This window comes from Bufo gargarizans, chromosome 3 (genome assembly GCF_014858855.1).
Source record: "Bufo gargarizans isolate SCDJY-AF-19 chromosome 3, ASM1485885v1, whole genome shotgun sequence".
NCBI lineage: Eukaryota > Metazoa > Chordata > Amphibia > Anura > Bufonidae > Bufo > Bufo gargarizans.
In genome coordinates, this window is record NC_058082.1 from 375,366,676 (window position 1) to 375,390,282 (window position 23,607).

At 45.7% G+C, this 23,607-nt stretch overlaps 1 protein-coding gene across 2 annotated transcripts in view; it reads left to right on the forward strand.

Annotated features, from left to right (window-relative positions):
• Positions 1 to 9,615, forward strand: part of ITPR3 (inositol 1,4,5-trisphosphate receptor type 3) — a 498,562-nt gene extending 488,947 nt beyond the window's left edge. For both annotated transcript variants that reach the window (XM_044288135.1, XM_044288136.1), the window contains exons 57-58: positions 7,288 to 7,449; positions 8,585 to 9,615. In XM_044288135.1, coding sequence (XP_044144070.1) covers positions 7,288 to 7,449; positions 8,585 to 8,686 — 264 coding nt within the window. In that variant the 3' untranslated portion in view covers positions 8,687 to 9,615. The remainder of the gene's footprint in view (positions 1 to 7,287; positions 7,450 to 8,584) is intronic.
• Positions 9,616 to 23,607: the final 13,992 nt, after the last annotated feature.

Consider the following 23,607-nt stretch of genomic DNA (forward strand, 5'->3'; position numbering starts at 1 on the left):
CGGTGTGTCTTATAGGGCGAAAAATATGGTGTGTGTGTGTGTGTATATATATATATATATATATATATATATACACACACACACATGGCTGTGAAAAAGTATTTGCCCCCTTACAGATTTATATTCTTTCTGCACATTTGTGACATGTATATGTTTCAGATTATCAAACAAATTTGAATATCAGACACAGATAACCTGAATAAATACAAAAAGCAGTTTTCAAATGATGATTTCATTTATTAAGGGGAAAAAAAGCTATCCCAAACAACCTGGCCCTATGTGAAAAAATAATTTCCCTTTCACCATTAATTGTGATTAACCACAGTTTTTGGTAAGCTGAGTTCAATTTCAGTACAGACACCCAGGCCTGATTACTGCCAGACCTGTAGAATCAAGAAATCACTTATCTCAAAAAGCAACACAGTCATTGACATCTATATGTCTGGAAAAGGTTACAAAGCTATTTCTAAGGCTTTGGGAACCACAAATGGAGAAAATCTGGAACAGTGGTGAACCTTCCCAGGAATGGTTGGCCTACCAAAATTACACCAAGAGTGCATCAACGACTCATCCAGGTCACAAAAGAACCCATAACAACATCTAAATTACTGCAGGCCTCACTTGTCTCAGGTAAGCAAAACACAAAGGAGAAGACCGACACTTGCTAAAGTAAATGCAATGCTTCTTTTTATTGCCACATGGAGGAACCAAGTAAGTGACGCGTTTCGACTTTGTCAAAAGACTCGATTACAGAGTCGAAAAGCGTCACTTACTTGGTTCCTCCATGTGGCAATAAAAAGAACCATTGCATCTACTTTATCGAATGTCGGTCTTCTCCTTTGCGAATCTGCGGGACACCGACCCTGGACATGTGCACCCCTCATGAATAGTGGAGTGACGGCTGTTTCAGTTTGTGGATTTGTATCAGGTTAGGTCTGTGCTCATCGTTCAACAATAAGAAAGATATGGCCCGTCTCACAAAAAACATCTTGATAATCCCCAAACTATTCAATAGACTGATAAGACATAGGTGGAACTTTTTGGAAGGTGTGCGTGCAGTTACATCTGGCGTAAAATGAACACAGCATTTCAGAAAAAGAACATCATACTGACAGCCAAACATAGTGGCGGTAGTGTGATAGTCTTGGTCTGCTTTGCTGCTTCGGGTCCTGTGTGACTTGCTGTAATTGATGGAACCATGAATTCTGCTCTCTACCAGAATTTCCAGCCATCAGTTTGTGACCTTAAGCTCAAACATACTTGGGTACTGCAGCAGGACAATGATCCAAAGAACACCACCAAGTCCACCTCTGAATGGCTGAAAAAAACAAAATAAAGGTTTTGGAGTGGCCTAGTCAAAGTCCAGACTTAAATCCTATTGAGATGCTGTGGCATGACCTTAAAGAGGCCGTTCATGCTTGAAAACCCGTCAGTGTGGCTTAATTAAAACAATTCAGCAAAAAGGAGTGGGCCAAAATTCCTCCACAAAGATGTGAAAGACTCATTGCCTGTTATCGCAAACGATTGCAGTTGTTGCCGCCAAGGGTGTCACAACCAGTTATTAGGTTTAAGGGGCGATTACTTTTTCACATAGGGCCAGATTGGTTTGGACAGCTTTTTTCCCTTAATAAATTAAATCCTCATTTATAAACTTTATTTTTGTATTTACTCAGATTATCTTTGTCTGATATTAAAATTTGTTGGATAATCTTAAACATTTAAGCATGACAAATGTGCAAAAACAAGAGATTTGTAAGGGGGCAAATACTTTTTCACAGCACTGTATATGTATATATACTGTGTATATATACTGTATATATACAAAAGTTTGTAAAGCTGCTGTCATGTTTTGTGAAGCTTCTGTCATGGCTTTTCAAGGCAAAAAATGTCAGCTCCAGATATTGTCTGTGAAGGTTCTCATTTATCCAGGTCATGGTATATATCTGTAAAGAATAAATCAAGGCAACTGGACGTACTGTAGATTTCATGAAAACGTTTCACTTGTTCTTCCAACGAGCTTTCTCAATTCAGAATTGAGAAAGCTCGTTGGAAGAATGAGTGAAACGTTTTCAAGAAATCTACAGTACGTCCAGTTGCCTTGATTTATTCTTTACAGATATAGCTCCAGATATTGCATGAAAGTATGTCAAATTTTAAACTGACTGTTTTGAGTTTTTTTCATCTCTGAGGTGCATTTTTGGGTCAGTAGCATGCATTGAGTCTGGTGTTTTTCTCTAATCGCCTGGCATTCTTCCATAGACCTCCACTGTTTTGTTTTTTTTGCCACAATTGGTGCCGTATTGGTGTTTTTAGAAAATGTACAGAGGATTGCACAAGTAATCAAAATGTCCATATCCAGAATAAACAAAATTCCCCCGATGAGGTATTCTCAGAGCCAAGCCCTATAATTTACTAGTAAAGCCCTTCCCTCTACCCCATGCGGCATCAAACTCACCCACCCCAAATGGCAGCACCTAATAATCCCTTTGGGTCCCTCTGAAGGGGACAAAGCCCACTTAAAGTCCCCTTGAAATCCTTCTCCAGGATTCAAAGTTCCCTATTTCCACATGGGTGAGATAGGCACATAATAAACATCTTCCATGGCCTCTCCTGATACTTAAAAACTTCCAACCTCTTTAAGAAAAGTATCTTAGTTGTCAAGAGAGACAACCTGACTCCCCTGGAGGGACCTTCGGATGGAGCCAGATTTGGAGGAGGCATTTCTTGGCCACTATTAAAATAGTGACCAATGGCTGGAATCCTACTGTAGGAGTGTCCACACTACTGTCCACTGACAGAGACCCTGAATGGAAGAGTATTATTGTATTCTGCATCGGTCTATGGAATGTGCTGACATTCTACAAAAGTTTACCCACCTGGTCTCAATATACCTAATAAAGAGGACCGAACCATAGACCATGATTTAAGTCTGTGGCTGTCTGAGCACATTGCAGACAAGAAGTCAATCTATAAAGTGTAGCTGGGGTGCGAGGAACATTTAAAGCATATGTGGCCTGGTGAATAAAATCATGTGTGTCTCCCTCCATTTTTCATTGACTATATGATTCTAGATTGCCAATAAGCCCTGGTTGACAAGTTGTTTTACATCTGCAATATTCAAGATGGTTTCCCAGCTCTTAAAAACATTATCTGGGTGAGAAGTGAGAAATCGGTCTTTTAAGTCGCGATACAATAGAGATACACTGGGGCGTTGAGATCTCAAAATAAAGGAATCAAACATATTAGTACCCCACTCTTTGAACATATCACAAAGTAAATGTTTACAATAAGACTTAAGCTGCATAACTTGCAAACAATTGGTTCCCTTCAGACCAAACCTAGGGGACATCTCTGTAGAAGTCTCCCAGTACCCTAACCCCCTGTTCAGACCATGTCCTGAACAATGTACTAGCATGTCCTGGTAAGAAATCAGGTAATGTTTGGATACTTGATATGAGATGCCAAACTGTTTATGAAGGATCTGCCAAGCAAGAACGGAGTCACGAAACATTAAAGATCTCTTAATGGAGGATGGTAAATGGGAAAGTTTATTCTGTACATTAGCCCTAATGTCCTATGGTGACACCAGCGCTTCTTCAGGGGTCAAGTTTGAGTAACTCCTCAAATTTGGAAAGTTCACCCCTCCTTGTTCACGATGCATCATGAGTTTAGTCAGATATATCCGTGGCTGGGCCCCCTGCCAGGTAAATCTAGAAAAAGCGAATTCCAAACCTCTGACATCCGAATGTTTTAGGAGCAGGGGGATAATCTGTAAGGGATAAAGCCGTTTAGACATACTCCTCATCTTGATTAGATGACAGAGGCCAAGACATAAAAGAGGTATAGAATACCAGCAAACTAAGTCATGATCTATTTTCGTTATTAAAGCAGGGTAAATCAGACTATCGGGAGTGCGTCCACTTTTAATTCCAAGATAGGTAATGTATGTTTTAGCAATAGTAAGACTCTATTACCTCTCTTCGAAGACAGCGGCAGAAGTTCACACTTTGAGATGTTAATTTTGTAGCCAGAGTAAGCTCCACTTGATATTGTCAGTGAATAGAGCTGCTTTAATTCGACAGTTCGTGACTGATACACCCTCCAATGAGGAGTCACAAAGAAAACTTCCCAGTGGATCAATAGCTAGATCAAGTATTAATGGGGATAGGGGGCATCCCTGACTGAGTTCTCTTTTAAAGGGTAAAAGGGGCAGACAGGAAACCTGGAGTGTATTTCTGAGCCCTGGGAACTGCATACAGACCTGACAGATCCAAAAGCCCCCTCCCCCCCCCCCCCCACCCCGAAAGCCCATCCTGTCCAAAACTACTTCCAGCCAACCCCACCCGACATTTTCAAAAGCTTTTTCTGCATCCAGGGTAAGTAGGGCTGGAGATTCACCCATCACTTTGTTAAGATGCACTTGATCAAGGACTGCCAAAACAGATCTTTTAACCGAGCGCCGAACATCCCTGAATGAAATGATCTCCCAGGGTATCTAAATGATCACCCAGGGTATCTATGTGTATCCAGTGGTCCTGGTCATCAGAAGCAACCTATGTGACCTAACATGGGAAGGGTTTAAGAATTAGATAAAGACCCCTTGCTTCTCTATTTATAACAGATGAGCCAAATACCTGGCCTAGCCACGATTTTTTCATTTTGTCAAAGTCCCAACTACTCAGATGTGTCTCCTGAAGGGGCACCACGTCTGGTTTGAGCTTCTTAACCACCTCCGGACCGCCTAACGCAGATGTGCGGTCCGGAGGTGGCAGCGCTGCGCACAGTCACGCATATACGCGTCATCTCGCGAGACGCGAGATGACGCGAGTATGCGCCCGCGCGTGCGCAGTTCGCGCCGGCATTTCGTTCAGGACCATTTCGTCAGCAACCTGCCAGCCAATGATCGTGGCTGGCAGGTTGCTGATTTTTAAAAAAGCCAATCACAGAGCCATATATCAGATCATATTTGTAAATATGATCTGTTATATGGCTGCCTGCTCCTCTGCTGGTTCTTTTCGTCGGTTGGATCCAGCAGAGGAGCAGGCTTCACAGTGAGTACACCAAACACTACACTTTAGCTCCTGATCACCTGTCACTTTTTTTTTTCACTGTTATTGACCGTTAGGTTTTAGGTATAGTTTAGGTCCCTTGGTTAGGTAGTTAGCGCCCAGCCCACCGCACCGCAGTCCGTTATTCGCTGATTAGCGTATCGCTAATCAGCATTTGTACTTTTATAGTATCTGGAAGTGATCAAAACTGATCACGGTCAGATCTATAATAGTACTAGTGTCACTTTAGTTCGCCCTCCACCCAAAACGCAGTGTTTGCCCGATCAGGCCTGATCGGTCGCCCACACGTGCGTTCGCCCACACCCGCCCCACCGCAGTGACAAAAAAAAATTTTTTTTTGATCACTGCACATTCACTTTACACGCACTGCGGCGATAAAAAAATCAGTTTTGATATTTTTTATCAACCGCAGCGGCCTCCGGTACTTCGCTAGCCTCCCCTTTGTAAGACAGGCTTGCTTTTTTTTTCTTGGGTAGTCTCAGGGAATACCCCTAAATTTAGTTGCCCACATGTCTAACAGGGGGTATTCCTCTGAAGAGGCCTACAGGCTTCTGACCCAGTCGGATGAGGAGTGGGAACCCTCATCTGATGAATCCAGCGGGTCAGAATACGAACCTGTAGAAAGCAGTGGCTCTCTGACCCAAAGTTCGGACGAGGAGGCTGAGGTCCCTGATACCACCAGGCGTACCCGGCCCCGTGTCGCTAGACCACAGGTTGCGCAGGATCCGCTTCAAGAGCAGCAGAGTGGGGCTGGTGCTGTCGGATTACGTGGTGAGGCATACACCAGCAGCCCAGCCCTCCCTGGACCTAGTACCAGCACTGCCGTACAACCTGGTGAAGTAGTGAGCACCAGAAGGGCAGTTGAAGCTGGTACGGTGGCACGTGCAGTAGTGACCCCGTCGCAGCCACCGCAAAGACGTGCCCGTAGAGCCCCTAGAATCCCAGAGGTGCTGGCAAACCCTGATTGGCAGTCCCCAACTTCAGCCGCACCTGTAGTTTTCCCTTTCACTGCCCAGTCTGGAGTTCGGGTTGAGACAGCTCAGATCGGTTCGGCCCTGGGATTTTTTGAGCTGTTCTTGACTGCGGAGCTTTTAGACATAGTTGTGGCCGAAACAAACAGGTATGCCACACAATTTATTACCGCTAACCCGGGAAGCTTTTATGCCCAGCCTTTCCGGTGGAAACCAGTCCAAGTTTCCGAACTTAAAACTTTTCTGGGCCTCCTCCTCAACATGGGCCTGACAAAAAAGCATGAATTGCTCATATTGGTCCACGAACCCGATTCATCACATGCCCATGTTCTCTGCTGCTATGTCCAGGGCACGTTTTGAGGCCATCCTGCGGTTCCTGCACTTTAGTGACAACACCGCCTCCCGTCCCAGGGGCCACCCTGCTTTTGACCGGCTCCACAAAATTCGGCCCCTCATAGACCATTTCAACCAGAAATTTGCAGATATTTATACCCCAGAGCAAAACATCTGCATAGACGAGTCCCTGATACATTTTACCGGGCGCCTTGGCTTCAAACAATACATCCCAAGCAAGCGCGCCCGGTATGGGGTCAAATTGTATAAGCTCTGTGAAAGGGCCACTGCTCTAGACCTCATTTCAGGTACACTAACAGCTTGGTGTTGCCGAGAATGGAGCCCTATTGGTGGAGGGCACACTGTGCATATTCAGCCAACCTCCATTCATTTCTATGGGGCCGCCAAAACGAATGAGAGCAGTGGCCCGCACAAACATGGTGCACTCCCATTCACTTCCATGGAAAGAGCACTTAGTGGTGGCCGAACAGCGGAAACCTGAGGTCCTCCAGCCACCACTGTCCCTGCTCCGGTCTCGATAAAAGTAGGACCCACACTTATCAGACAATGGGGACATATCCCATTCTCTCAGTTGGGAATACCCCTTTAAATCTCTCTATACTTAACGTGGGATTTACAAGTGGTAATTGTTGAGTTGATTATTGGGAACAGATTATTGCAGACACCTAAATCCTCATTTCAGGGCAGCATATCATGCTGAATAAGAGGAAAAGTACCTGTTTCCATACAGAGATTTACTCTTTACTCTGTCTACAAATTAGACAGGATTAGGAAATATATGCAGGGAAGAAGCAAGACATCTGCAGATATGTATTTGAGTGTGCATATAGTTAAATACGTTTGTTGAACCAATTTTAATATGTGTTCATTACATTTAATGACTTCTTTTGCAGAGTAAAAACCTGGACTGGTTCCCCAGGATGAGAGCAATGTCACTAGTCAGTAACGAAGGAGAAGGAGAGCAAAATGAGATACGTAGCCTCCAGGACAAACTGAACTCAACCATGCGGCTGGTTACTCATTTAACATCGCAGCTCAATGAACTCAAAGAACAGGTACAGAATTCACCTTAATCAGTTTCACTAACAGAGGTTAATGGGCAGTCACAAAGCCTATGTAGTTAGCTAGTGTGGGAATGGATGGTTATTTTATAGAGGCATAAACGACAGTGGCAGCTTAGTATGAAAATAGATGATGTCACAGACTAGCACCATATATTCACATAGTTCTAAAATAACTTTAGAATTGTTGTGATTAAAATATGTTTACATTTTACCATTGGATTGCTCTCTGGCTGGCTACATCTGCATCTAAACAGAGCTCATGTGGCTCAGCCTGTACATGCACCTCCCTGTAAATTGTAGAGGAGGTACATGAAGTCCTTTAAGGAGTCATACTATGGAGCCATTGTGTGGCACTATATTATAAAACTATATGTTTGCAATATGCCATCTGTTTTAACATGATTTGGATATTCTTGGCTTTGTCTACCAATGAACAACACATTCAGCCACCAATAACTATTATGGCTATATAAGGTCTTAGGCTGACTTTTTCTAGTGTTTATTATAATGGTGAATGATTATTCCTAGAAGATAATGGATCTCTCACCCTTTCCATATTAAAGAATTCAATTTTACTGCTTTACTATTGGATGTCAAGGTTTGAATTCTTCTGGAATTCCTTCAAACACTCTGCAAGATATTTATTATTTGCTTAACTTTCCTTAGAGATTAGTACAGGTGAAACTTGAAAAATTAGAATATTGTGCAAAGGTTCATTTATTTCAGTAATGCAACTTGCATTAATGCAACTTGAAATTAGAATATTGTGAAAAGGTTCAGTATTCTAGGCTTAAAGTGTCACACTCTAGTCAGCAAATTAATCCATAGGCCCCTAAACAAAGGGTACCTGAGATTGTGACTTTAGGGTTTTCATAAACTGTAAGCCATAATCATCCAAATTATAACAAATAAAGGCTTGAATTATCTCCCTTTGCATGTAATAAGTCTATCTCATATATTAGTTTCACCTTTTAAGCTGCATTACTAAAATAAATGAACTTTGCACAATATTCTAATTTTTCGAGTTTCACCTGTATATGCTGGGCTTCAGAGTGTAAGTACTGAGGCAGAAACCAATATAGAGAAATATTTGTTAATTCTCCTGTACATTTTTTTTTTCATTTAGATGACTGAGCAACGGAAGCGGCGGCAGAGAATGGGATTTGTGGATGTGCAGGCGAATGTGGGGCACTCAATGGCCAGCAACCAAGCTGTAGTTAGTCAATGACAGAGTGGAAACACTGAAAATTAGCTGTGCACCATAAAATGTTGCTGAAGACCATAGCTTAACACTGTGCCATTGATATGCATAATAATGATACTGCTGCTCTTTATGTGAAACAAGGAGGTTTTTGGGTATGTAAGTGCAGGACATGATAGTAGCATTGAAGAAGCAAGTTTCCAGCAAGGGATCCAGGCAGACATGCTGTGGTGCAATATCTGTAAATGTCTATATGCACAGGGATTTTATGAACAACACTGGGATGAAATATTAAAAACCCAAAGGGGAAAAAGCCCTTTGCACAAAGTTCAATTAGAACATGTATTAATCCTGTTAAATGATTCTTGATATTGTAAAGAAGATTAATATAATTCAATCTTTCACTACCACAAATAATTAGCAACACCTACCTAGTACTCCAAGCATTATTGGCAATGTGTCAGGGAATTAATAAGATTGATACAATTATTGACTCAGTTTGCATAGTCTGCTTTAGATGTTGAGGCAGATTGCACCATTAACTATTCCTCAGACTAGAAGTAAAGTTAAATATTGAATGAGGTCAGATTAGTGGTAATAGACCATTCCTTAAATAGTACTGACTGGGTACAGGAAATATAGATATTAATTTCAGTGCAGATGGAAAGTCTTAATAGACCGGCAAGTATATAATTTTTCTGTACTTTGTTGGTTTGGATGGTTTAATTGCAATTGTGAAAAATTGATAGGTTTACAAATATTACATGTGCATATTCCTATGTCTCATTTCATAGACGTGGCCTGTTGCAGATGAAATAGGCATTTTGATGTGCTAATTGAGAAAACTACTGTTTACAGAGAAGACGGGGAGGTTGTGTAACTAGTAAAACATAGAAATGGTAATAAAATAGTTTCTCCTTACCTCTTAATAAAATACTCAAATGTGTGTAATCATGGGACTGAATTTGGATTGTGTTTTCATTTCATAACTGTGCTGCATTTTTTGACGCTTGTATCCTGCACTTATTCCTGTGGCTTGTACAATGTGAGACAAAACAGGTAAAAAACACTGTAAATGCACATAGGCCTGGTAACTGGAACTACAACCTCTTGAATCACCTGAATGCAGGGGTGTCAGAAGTCTGTCCTCCCCAATTATCTGATAGTGATAACCTATCCTGATTATAGTTCATCAGTATTGTACTCCCGAAAAACCGCTTAAAAGTAAAGCAAACACAAAAATTGACAAAATACAATAGCCCTGTCTAAAATTAAACAGTCTTTACCATGTACAATAGTTTGAGCCTTATCTTGATGGGAGTGCAGGAATAGCAACTGAAAAGATGATGGATGATGGATACCTCTATAAACAAGGGAGTTACATAGTAACATAGTTTATAAGGCTGAAAAAAACATTTGTCCATCCAGTTCAGCCTATTATCTTGCAAGTTTATCCAGCGGACGGCAAACAACCTCCTGTGAGGTAGAATCCAAATTTCCTCACTTCAGGGGGAAACAATTCCTTTCTGAATCCAATCAGAATAACTCCCTGGATCAACGACGCCTCTCTAGTAACTATAACATGTAATATTATTACACTCCAGAAATACATCCAGGGTCCTTTTGAACTCTTTTTGGGAATTCACCAAAACCACCTCCTCAGGCATAGAGTTCCATAGTCTCACTGCTCTTACCGTAAAGAATCCTCTTCTATGTTTGTGTACAAACCTTCTTTCCTCTAGATGCAGAGGATGTCCCCTCGACACAGTCCTGGAAATAAATAGATGATGGAAGAGATCGCTGTACTAACCCCTGATATATTTATACATAGTTATTACATCTTCCCTTAGCCGTTTTCTAAACTGAAATACTCTAATTTTCATAATCTTTCTGGGTACTGTAGTCCATCCATTCCAGTTATTACTTTAATTGCCCTTCTCTGAACCCTATCCCGCTCTGCTATGTCTGCCTTATTCACAGGAGCCCAGAACTATACACAGTACTCCATGTGTGGTGTGACTAGTGATTTGTAAATTTACCATTTAGTATGTACTGATAACATGTATTTTTTTTTTCTTTCCATGTGCATAACGTTACATCTGTCATCTGCCACTTCTTTGCCCATCTACTGTCCTCTTCTGTGTTAATTACTTTACACAGTTTAGTGTCATGTGCAAAAAATTATATTTTACTGTGCAAGCCTTCTACAAGATCATTAATAAATATATTGAAGAGAATAGGGACCAATACTGACCCCTGTGGTACCCCACTAGTGACGGCAACCCAATCTGAGTGTGTACCGTTAATAACCACCCTCTGTTTTCTATCACTGAGCCAGTTACTTACCCACATACAGACATGTAACTAACATATATACTAACCTTTTATGTGGTATAGTATCAAATGGTTTGGAGAAGTCAAGATATATGACATCCATTGACTCACCGCGGTCAAGTCTAGAACTCCTCATAGAAGCTGATTAAATTAGTTTGACATGACTGATCCCTCATGAAGCCTTGCTGATATGGCGTTATTTGCTTATTTTCATTGAGGTACTCCATAGCATCTCTTAGAAAACATTCAAACAGTATGCCCAAGACAGATGTTAAACTTACCGGCCTATAGTTTCCAATATCAGTTTTTTTGAATATTGCCACATTTGCTATGCGCCAATCCTGTCGAACACTCCCTGTCAATAAAGAGTCCTTAAATATCAGAAATAAGGGTTTATGTCACGAACCAGCCGGAGTAAACCGACTGTGCTACATGTCCTACCTCCTCTAAGGGTGTTGTTTAAGTGAACCCCTCGATCTTCACAGTACCCCTGGTGGGGATAGACTTTCTGTCATGGAACCATGAACCAGACGTACAACAAGAGATGAGTGGAAATAAGAAGGCTTTATTGAAAATAAAGCTGTAAGGCAAAAGTCCAAACGGATGGCTAAACTGAAGCAGGGTCTTGCGAAACCAGAGATCAGGAACCAGAAGGGTAGTCAGATGAAGCCAGGATCAGGAACCAACAGGGTAGTCAGACGAAGCCAGGATCAGGAATCAGCAGGGTAGTCAGACGAAGCCAGGATCAGGAACCAGAAGCAGCAGCAGTCTTAGAAGCATGTGAGCACAGGAGGACCAAGCAGGGAACTGAAGCCACAGACCTCCTATATATATGAGCTAGGCATCCAGCTCCTCCCAGTGGGAAGGAGGAGCCGCAGGGTGGGAGGCTACAAGAAACCCAGAAACCAAGATGGCCGCCAGCACATGTCAAACGAAGGAGAACAGCAAGGAGGTAAGACCATGACAGTACCTCCCCCTCAAGGGCCCCTCCTCCGCGGAGTAAGGAACGGTTTCTGAGGGAAGCGTGCGTGGAAGGCTCGGAGCAAGGCAGGAGCATGGACATCTGCGGAGGGAACCCAGGAACGCTCCTCTGGACCATAACCACGCCAATGGACCAAAAACTGCACCCGGCCGCGGACCAGGCGTGAGTCCAGGATATTGCTCACCTCATACTCCTCACGATTGCCCACTTGGACCGGACGAGGCCGAGGAATCGAGGAAGTGAAACGATTACACACCAGTGGCTTCAAGAGGGAGACATGAAACACGTTGGAGATCCGCATGCCAGGAGGAAGCGCAAGGGCATAGGCTACCGGGTTTACCCTGCGAAGCACTCGGAAGGGACCAACAAAGCGAGGCGCCAGCTTGGGAGTGGGCACTCGAAGGTTGAGGTTGCGGGTGGACAACCATACGCGGTCTCCGACCTGGTAGGAAGGAGCGGGCGCTCGTCTGCGATCAGCCTGGAGTCTCTGGCGCTGCGCAGAGACCTCAAGGGACCTCTGGATCTGTACCCAAGAAGCACGTAGGACGGAAAGGTGATCCTCCACAGCCGGAATATCCTGGGGAGAGAATACCTCCGGTAACACGGCAGGTTGGAACCCATAATTGGCCATGAAGGGAGACGTCCCAGAGGAAGAGTTCACCGCCGTGTTCCTGGCAAACTCAGCCCAAGGCAGGAGGTCAACCCAATTGTCTTGGTGATCGGAGACATAGCAACGAAGGAATTGCTCCAAGGCCTGATTGGATCGTTCTGCGGCCCCATTGGACTGAGGGTGGTAGGCCGATGAGAAAGAGAGATGAATCCCCAACTGGGAGCAAAAGGCGCGCCAGAACCTGGACACAAACTGACTCCCCCGATCCGACACAATCTCCTTGGGCAAACCGTGCAACCGGAAGACCTCCCTGGCAAAAATCGAGGCCAACTCTTGTGCAGAGGGTAACTTCTTGAGAGGTACACAGTGGCACATTTTGGAAAACCGATCCACTATCATGAGAATGACCGTATGGCCTCGGGATGCAGGGAGGTCCACAATGAAATCCATCCCCAGGTGTGACCATGGACGCTCCCCGGTGGCTATGGGTTGCAAAAGGCCCAACGGAAGGTGCCGAGGGGACTTACTCTGGGCACAAACGGAGCATGCCGCTACATATGCGGCGATGTCGGAACGTAGAGAAGGCCACCAGAACAGACGTGAAACAGCCCAGGACAGCTGATTCTTTCCAGGATGCCCCGCGGCCTTGGAGTTATGGTAGGTTCGCAACAACCGAGTGCGCAACTCCTCAGGCACAAAACACCTGCCGTTGGGTCTCCCAGAGGGAGCACCAGATTGAGCCGCCAAAATCTGCTCACCCAGGGGAGAGGTCAGGCTGGTGCGAATGGCGGCCAGGATCTGATTCGGAGGTATGACCGAAGTCGGAATCGACTCCTCCCCGGACAGCTCGGAGTACTGCCGTGATAAGGCATCCGCTCTGATGTTCCTGGAACCGGGTAGGTAGGAGACCACGTAATTAAAACGTGACAAGAACAGAGCCCATCTGGCCTGACGTGGTGTCAATCTCTTGGCCTCTGAGAGGTAGGTCAGATTCTTGTGGTCCGTCAGGATGAGAACCGGAACCACCGAGCCCTCGAGCAAGTGCCTCCATTCTTTAAGGGCCTGCACGATGGCCAATAACTCCCTGTCACCAATCTGATAGTTGCACTCCGCGGAAGACAGTTTCCGGGAGTAAAACCCACAAGGAAGCAGAGGACCCTCTGGTGTTCTACGCTGAGACAGGAGGGCGCCTACTCCCGTCTCAGACGCGTCCACCTCGAGGACAAACGGCAACCCAGGGTTGGGATGCGACAGAATCGGAGCCGACACAAAGGCGGACTTTAGAGCCTCAAAAGCTCGGATGGCCTCGGGCGGCCAGACCTGGGGATTACTGCCCTTCCTGGTCAGATCCGTGAGAGGCTTGGCTAGCATGGAAAAGTCCCTGATGAACTTCCGATAATAATTGGCGAAGCCCAAAAAGCGCTGCAGGGCACGAAGACCACTGGGCTGGGGCCACTGTAAGACAGCCGAAACCTTCTCAGGATCCATGGAGAACCCCTCAGCGGAAATGATGTAACCTAAGAAGGTTACCTGGGATCGGTGAAATTCGCATTTCTCAAGCTTACCGAACAGCTTGTTCTCTCGTAACCGTTGCAACACTCGTCTGACATCCAGAATGTGGGCCTCCATGGATTCAGAATATACCAAGATGTCATCCAAATAGACCACCACACACTGCTGCAACAGGTCACGGAAAACATCGTTGATGAATTCCTGGAAGACTGCGGGCGCATTGCACAACCCAAAGGGCATAACCAAGGATTCATAATGACCGGTCCTGGTGTTAAACGCGGTCTTCCACTCATCGCCCGCCTTGATCCTTACCAGGTTATATGCCGCCCTCAGGTCGAGTTTGGTAAAGACCGTGGCCCCTATGAGGCGATCGAACAGCTCGGAAATCAAGGGTATCGGGTAAGCGTTCTTGATCGTGATGCGATTGAGACCCCTGTAATCGATGTAAGGCATCAACTCACCGCTCTTCTTTTTCACAAAGAAAAATCCAGCCCCTGCCGGAGACGAGGATTTGCGAATGTGTCCGCGTGAAAGCGCCTCCCTCACGTACTCCTCCATGGCCTCATTCTCCGCTACCGACAGTGGATAGACTTTGCCACAAGGAGGAACGGCACCAGATTGTAACTCTATGGCACAATCGTATGGGCGGTGCGGAGGTAGGTCAACCGCACGCACCTTATCGAATACATCCCGGTACTCCTCGTATTCAGGAGGCAACAGAGAGTCCGAGGAAGTACACAGCAACTTGACAGGCCCATGGATGCAACTAGCCCCACACTGCGGTGACCACGAGAGGATCTCGGCCGATTTCCAATCGAAAGTCGGATTATGCTTCTGGAGCCAGGGGTACCCCAAGACCACCGAGTAGTGTGGAGACGAAATAACCTGGAGACAGACCGACTCTCTGTGAACGGCACCAATGGCCATCCCCACTGGAAGGGTCTCATGAGTCACGTGTGGCGGCAGAAGGGGTCTGCCGTCTATCGCCTCAAGAGCCAGTGGGGAACCTCGAGGCTGCAGAGGAATGGAATTGGCGGCAGCGAACACACTATCAATGAACAAACCACCAGCACCAGAGTCCACCAACGCCTGGGTCGTCACCGAGCCCCCGACCCAGGAGAGGACAACAGTAATCAGTGGTTTGTCAACATGGGAAACCGGGGACGAGGAGACTCCACCCAAGATCTGCCCCCGACAGGATCTCAGGTGCGAGCGTTTCCCGGACGGTTCGGGCATGCCAACCGAAAATGCCCACCGAGACCACAGTACATGCATCGGCCCTCGCGTCTCCGGAGTACCCTCTCCCCCTCGGACAGGCGAGCAAACCCCAGCTGCATGGGTTCACCCCCAGACAAGTCATCCCCAGGAGGCGTGGGAGGAGAGGGAGGCACGGGTGGGACAGCAAACGTAGGCGCCAATCTGTTAGAAGGCCTCCGAAGGCTCTCCTGAAAGGAAGGTCTCTCCCTGAGTCTGGTGTCAATCAAAATCAGGAAAGAAATAAGAGACTCGAGCTCCACAGGTAGGTCCTTAGCTGCAACCTTATCCTTCAAGGCATCCGAGAGACCATGAGAGAAAGCAGCGACCAGAGCCTCATTATTCCAGCCCACCTCTGCTGCCAGGGTACGAAACTCAATGGCGTATTCAGCTACGGATCGTGAACCCTGTCTGATGGACATAAGGAGCTTCGCAGCAGAGGCAGCACGAGCCGGCACAACGAATACCTTCCGAAGAGAAGCAACAAAACCGGAAAACTCGGCAACCACCGGATTGTTGTTCTCCCATAAAGGGCTGGCCCAGGCCAAGGCCTTGTCCGAGAGCAGCGAGATCAAGAAGCCCACCTTTGATCTCTCAGTAGGAAAGGCATGTGGCAGCAACTCGAAGTAAATGCCCACCTGGTTAAGGAAACCTCGGCACTGAGTTGGCTCTCCCCCAAAGCGCTGTGGAAGGGGGGCAGAACCGGTCATACCCCGAAACACCGCAGGCGCAGCAACAGGTGTCGGGGTAGACTCTGGCGCAACAACCGGAGCGGCAGTAGGAGCGGGCCCAGGAGCGACAACCGACCCATCGGCAACGGAAGCTAAATGAGCCGTGCGTTCAAGCAGGGTTTGCAACGCCACAGCGAACCGACCCAACAGGTGATCCTGCTGATCAAGTCTGGCAACCAGCGTAGGTAGCGAGGATGGCCCTGTACCGTCAGAATTCATGGCTTGGTCCTAATGTCATGGAACCATGAACCAGACGTACAACAAGAGATGAGTGGAAATAAGAAGGCTTTATTGAAAATAAAGCTGTAAGGCAAAAGTCCAAACGGATGGCTAAACCGAAGCAGGGTCTTGCGAAACCAGAGATCAGGAACCAGAAGGGTAGTCAGATGAAGCCAGGATCAGGAACCAACAGGGTAGTCAGACGAAGCCAGGATCAGGAATCAGCAGGGTAGTCAGACGAAGCCAGGATCAGGAACCAGAAGCAGCAGCAGTCTTAGAAGCATGTGAGCACAGGAGGACCAAGCAGGGAACTGAAGCCACAGACCTCCTATATATATGAGCTAGGCATCCAGCTCCTCCCAGTGGGAAGGAGGAGCCGCAGGGTGGGAGGCTACAAGAAACCCAGAAACCAAGATGGCCGCCAGCACATGTCAAACGAAGGAGAACAGCAAGGAGGTAAGACCATGACACTTTCCCGAGGGGAACACCAGGTCGCTACCTCTTGAGGATGATTGGCACACAAGGCAGCTGGTCCAGGCGGACCAGGAGGTACCTGAGGAAGGTACCAGAGGTACAGACGTAGTCAGCAGGCCGAGTCGTAACCAGGAGCAACAGTGCAGGACTGAAGGATGAGGCAGAGGCAAAGTCAAACAAGCAATAGGTCAGGGCAGGTGGCACAGGTACAGGTCAGGCAATCCGGATCAGCAACAGGAGAGTCAAGGCAAGCAGGCAGAGCGCAAACAGGTAGCGGAGTCCAGAAACACAAGCACGAGTCAGGTAGACAGGAACACAGAGATACCAGCAACCTTAGCAAGACACAAGCACCTTGATGCTAAGGCATCTGGGAAGGGGGCTGAGGCACTTATATATGTGCAGGAAGGCTAGGATTGGTCAGGGAGGTCACCTATGATCATGATCGAACCCATAAAGCACAGGAAGTGACGCGTGACGACCCTTAAGGAAGTACTGCAGGGAACAAGCAGCAAGCATACTGTGGCCAGGGCTGAAAGTAAACTGTGGAGCGGATCCCAGTACCTACACGGACAGAGCCTAGGACTGCAGTGGTGAATGGGGAAGCACTGGCAGCAGATCACCGCTGAACACGGGGCCCAGGACCACGGCGGTAAGCAGGGAAACAGCAGCCGCTGTTAAAGTACCCCCCCCCCCCCACCTTACCACCCCCTCTTTTTGAGTCCATGACAAGACAGAAGCCCTTTGCCAAGTTCAGAGCATGAATTTTCTCCTCTGGTTCCCAAGACCTCTCCTTAGGACCAAAGCCTTTCCAATCCACAAGATAGTAGGTCTTCTTGCCACACTTCTTGATGTCCAGGATGTCTTTGACCTAAAATATCTCGTCAGAATCTCCAGATACCGGAGTTGTAGTAGAAGGAGCCTTTGAGAAGCGATTAAGAACTACTGGTTTTAGTGAGGACACATGGAAGGCAATAGGAATACGCAGAGAGAGGCAGATCCTCGTTGATCATCTTCAATATTTCAAAGGGTCCAAGGAACCTAGGAGCAAATTTGAAACTGGGAACCCATAAGCGGATATTTGTAGAGAGCCAAACCTTATCTCCTGACAAGAACTGATGTGGTTTTCTTCTTCTCTTGTCTGCATTAGTTTTCATGCGAGGCACCTCTTTATTGATGCAGTCCTTTATGTCACGCCAAATCTTTAAAAAAAATCCCTAAAAGAGGAATCCGCAGCTGGTACCCCAGAAGATGTAGGAACAGGGAGAGGAGTATGAGGGTGTTGTCCATAAACTACAAAGAATGGAGAGGATCCAGTAGACCCACTAGAGTGGTTGTTATAGGAGAATTCAGCCCAAGGTAGCAATTGTACCCAGTTGTCATGTTGGGCTGAAACAAAATGCTGGAGAAAGTTCTCTAATATTTGATTGACCCGCTGTACATTCGGCAGAAGAGGGCAGCTCCGTAACAAAGTCCACGGCAATGTGTTTCCATGGGGCATAAGGATAAGGTAACAGCCTGGGTAATTTGGTCCTGGAGACTTTATTCTGAGCATAGATGGTGCAGGCAGACAAAATCACGCACATCTTTAGACAGTGTGGGCCACCAGTAGTGGCGAGACAAAGGTTCTGAAGTCTTGCAGATCCCTGGGTGACCAGCCAGTTTGGAGTTGTGCCCCCAAGCTAGAATAAGTTTTCTCTTGGCAGATGGCACGAATGTCTTCAGGAGAGGGATGTCTTTTACGAGGATAGGAGTCACTGTGATAAAGCCAGAAGGATCTACAATGTACTGGGGCTCTTCCTGCTGGACGGAGAAGTCAAATGACCGAGACAGAGCATCCGCTTTGATGTTCTTCTCCGCCGGGCGAAAGTGAAGCTCAAAGTCAAAACGGGAGAAGAGTGCCCATCTGGTTTGGCGGGGGTTCAGACGCTGGGCCGTCTGCAGATTTGTAAGGTTCTTGTGGTCGGTGAAGATTATCACCGGATGCTTGGCCCCTCCAATAGATAACGCCACTCCGCCAAGGCAAGTTTTATGGCCAGAAGCGCTCTAACTACTATACAGTAATTCCTCTCAGCAGGGGGGAAAAGCTTGGAGAAAAATTCACATGTAAACATCTTGCCCTTGGAACCTGCCTGTAGTAAAACAGCACCGGCTCCTATGGAGGAGGCGTCCACTTCTAAAAAGAATTGGCAGGAGACAGTGGGATGACACAGAAGAGGTGCAAAAGCAAAGGATCTCTTTAATTGGATGAAGGCGGCTTCAGCCTTAAGGAGTCCAGACTCTGACACTTACCCCTTCCTTAGTAAGAGCGGAGATCGGAGTTGTAAGACATGAAAAATTCAGGATGAACTAATGATAGAAATTAGTTAGACTGTGTGGGGCCAGTCGATTACTGCATTACATTTTTAAGGATCCATATGCAATCCGGCATCCAAGATGATGTATCCGAGGAGCGGTACGGTCGATTTTTCAAAGATTTCTCAAGTTTGGCATAAAATCGATTCTCAACCACTGTAAAACTAAACGTATATGCTTCCGGTGAGTGGTCAAATCTGGAGAATGGATAAGTTATATCGTCCAGGTACACTATCACGTAGACACAGAGCAGGTCCCGGAAGATATCGTTTACCAACTCCTGGAATAGCGTGGGAGCATTGCACAAACATAGGAATAAATCAGCGGTTCATCGACCATAAACAGGTACATATATATATATTGAAAGCGGACTATTAATCCTACAGATACTATGCAAAGTTGGGACGCTTTTTTATAAGCCCAATTCAATGAGCCCTCAAGTATACACTGGTTCCATATTACAATCCCATATTAAAGGGATATCAAGGAACCAGAGTATAAACCAGAGCAGCCATTGATAAGACTGATTGATGTGCACCAAACTGGTAAGTTATGTAAGGGGTTAATGACATATCGGAGATTACATAGGACCCCTCCTGAATTTTCAGTAGTCCCATGTCATCACATCAAATCCGATAAAGCTATATAAAGCAGGCAAAAGAGATGTGTTCATTTAACCCTTCAGGGCGCACCGTCCGTAACCTGAAGGTCCATTGTGTCTCTTTTTGCAGTACTTTTTTTTTATCATATTAACCCCCTCTCACAGATCTTCTTACTACCTCAATCCCCTGAAATTGGATTGGATCTGGTTCATTGCTATGGGCAACAGCAGCGTGTCGTGCAATTGGGGTATCTACATACGCCATTCCGAATATCATTTAGGTGTTCGCCAATCCGTCTCCGAAATTCTCGGATCATCTTTCCCACATATTGCATCTCACATTTGCATGTTGCCAAATACACAATGCCACTAGTTTTGCAGCTAATAAAGGATCTGATCGTGTATCGTTTTTGCGTGACCGTGCTCATGAAAATGCTTCCGGTTTTGATGACATTGCATGCAACACAACCGCTGCAACGAAATGTGCCCATGGGTCTGGTGTCCAGTCAGGTGGATGCAACAGGAGATTGGTACAATCCATGCACCAACCTATCCCGTAAATTTCTCCCCCAGCGATACGTATTGCTTGGTTCATCACCCACTAAGTGACCCATATCTGGGTCCGATTGTAAAATTCCCAAGAACTGGGTCAGTGTGGCCCGAACGGTCTCATGAGCATCATCAAAAGTTGCAATAATGCGTACTTTGTCATCCTCTGGTTGTTTCAATTGTGGAACCAGTAAGGTGTTCCATTCAGCTGCCAGTGAGTGCTGATGTGCTTTTGCCAACACATGCTGTGGGTACCCTCTCCTACGAAACCTCTGCTGTAAATCCTTTGCTGCCACCAAATAGTCTGATAACTTGGAGCAATTGCGTCGTAACCGCAAATATTGCCCCTTGTGGGATACCTTTTTTCAGGGCCCTCGGATGGTAACTGTCCCATTGCAGCAGACTATTTGTGGCAGTCTTACGGAAGAGACGGGGCCCCAAGCATCCCTCCTGGTCCTTAAACACTGTCAGGTCAAGAAAGTCAATCCTATCCATATGGATCTCTGAGGTAAAGAAGAGTCCCATTTTGTTTAGAAACAGAAACATAGAATGTGTCGGCAGATAAGAACCATTTGGCCCATCTAGTCTGCCCAATATATCTGAATCCTATGAATAGTCCCTGGCCCTATCTTATATGAAGGATAGCCTTATACCTATCCCATGCATGCTTAAACTCCTTCACTGTATTTGCAGCTACCACTTCTGCAGGAAGGCTATTCCATGCATCCACTACTCTCTCAGTAAAGTAATACTTCCTTATATTACTTTTAAACCTTTGCCCCTCTAATTTAAAACTGTGTCCTCTTGTGGTAGTTTTTCTTACATTTAAAACCTGCACAAAATCATCAAAATCAGATTTTTCGCCAGACCATAAGATGAACACGTCATCGATAAAACGTAACCATAAATTAGCGTGTTGTGTCCATCTGATGTTGTCATCCGTAAAAACGACTTCTCGCTCCCACCAGCCCAGGTAGAGGTTTGCGAACGTGGGGGCACAAGGGCTCCCCATCGCCACCCCCCTGAGCTGGCGGTAGATCCGACGATCAAAGAGGAACACATTATTCTCAAGGAAGCAGAGGGTGACAGTGCCCCATATCCCCCTCAACAGTTCCCCATTTTTTCTTCAGGTAGAGGAAGAAATAGGGGTAGAGGAGGCAGAAATAGGAGACCCCGTAATCGAGGGAGTTTTTTAGGGATCCTCCAATGACCGCCAACGTACGGTTTGAGGGATCAGAAAAATCAATAAGACAATCTCCGATGAATAAGGTTCCTGATACGATATCTCAATCTGTTAAATTTACTGATGATCTGCAAATTATGAATCTCTCACAGAGCCCCCTAAACATAGCAGAGGTGCAAGTTCTCAAAAAGGGCCTTTCATTTGTCACGGCCTGCACATTTGATGAATTTAGATGGGTAAAGGACCTGACCCTATTTATCAGAAAATTAAAATGGAAAAAATTATTTTCCACTCATGACAGACAACAGTGTATTGAATTGGGGATTAACATTGACGAATTATCTGATGTGCGTCTGTTAGCCACAATGATGGAGGAGAGTGATAGAACTATAGGGGAAGGTCCCTTTACTGGACTAAAACTCCCATCTACAAAAAAATCCACCATTCGGAGACCATACAGCAATGTACATTTTTCTTAAGATACTGACGGACCAACATAAACAAATAGAAAGGGACAGTAGGGGAAAATGCAACCTTTCTAAGGCAGAAACTGAGGCGTTACTATCTCTTGAGGGGGACCCCTCCATAGTGATTAAAGCCTCGGATAAGGGGGAAATGTGGTTGTTTTGGGAGCTGAGCTGTACAGTGATATGTGTCTGAAGATTCTGAAGGACAAACACGGTTATCGTGTACTGGAGTGTAACCCTATGACTGCCCTTCATACGAAGTTGAAACACATCCTACTGACTGCATGTGAGAAAAAACTAATAAGCAAGAGTGAATATGCATATCTGCTCCCAAAGCATCCACAAATGCCTTGTTTCTATAGCCTTCCCAAGGTTCACAAAGGTCTTTCCCCCCTCAAGGGAAGACCCATTGTTTCAGGCATTGATAGCCTTACGCAAGGCATCAGCACATATGTCGACACTGTTCTACTTCCCTTTGTGCTATCCCTTCCGTCATATATACGTGACTCCATGGAGGTGATACAGAAGTTGGAGGGGATTCAGATTGATGAACGTGGCTGGCCAGTTTGGATGTGGAGGCGCTCTACAGCTCTATACCCCATGACAAGGGGTGTAGGGCTGTGGGAGACTTCCTTAACCACCTCCCACCCGCCCATAGGATATAAACTTCCGGGAGGTGGATCTCTATTTCTGAATGGACGTTTTAAAACGTCCGTTCAGAAACTGCAGCTGCACGCTAATCGTGCAGCTGCTGATCGGGTTGCCCGCTGTCAGTGACAGCAGGGCAACCCTTAGAGAAGGCAGGGACAGTGCCCAGGTGTCCCTGCCTTCTAGATCGCTGCATACACAGCGCTCGCCGAGCACTGTGTATGCAGAGCAGGAAGCGCTATGCGCTTCCTGTTCCGGCCCGGCGGTCATGTGACCGCCGGGACCGGAGAGTGCAGGAGCTGTGTGCGGTCTTTCACAGACCTCGATCAGCCCTGCACTGAGGCTGTACAGTGCTGTATTGCGCTGTACAGCCTCTCTGGGGGGTGTATTTTTCCTGTAACTAGGGCTACTATGTCAGCCCCAGTTACAGGAGAAATCAACAGTGAAAAAAAAAAAAGAAAAAGTGAAGTAAATGTCCCCCAGAGGTCTTGTATGACCTTATGGGGGACGAAAAGTGTAAAATAAAAAATAAAATAAAAAAGTGCTGAAAAAAATAAATAAAAAAAAAGGTTTCACATGTAAAAAAATAATTCCCCAAGTAAGGAATAAAAAAAAAGTAAAAAATAGAAAAAATAAAATAAAATAGACATATTAGGTATTGCCGCGTACGTAAAAACCAGCTCTATAAAAATATCACATGACCTAACCCCTCGGGTGAACACCGTAAAAAAAACAAAAAAAAACTGTGTCAAAACTAGCAATTTTTGTCACCTTACATCACAAAAAGTGCAACACCAAGTGATCAAAAATGCATAAAAATGTCCCACAAAAAGTTACCAATAAAACCGTCACCTCATCCCACAAAAAATTAGCCCCTACATAAGAAAATCTCTCAAAAAATAAAAAAAACTATAGCTCTTAGAACATGGAGACACTAAAACATCATTTTTTTGGTTTCAAAAATGCCATTATTGTGTTAAAGTGAAACAAATAAAAAAAAGTATACATATTAGGTATTTCCGCGTCCGTAAA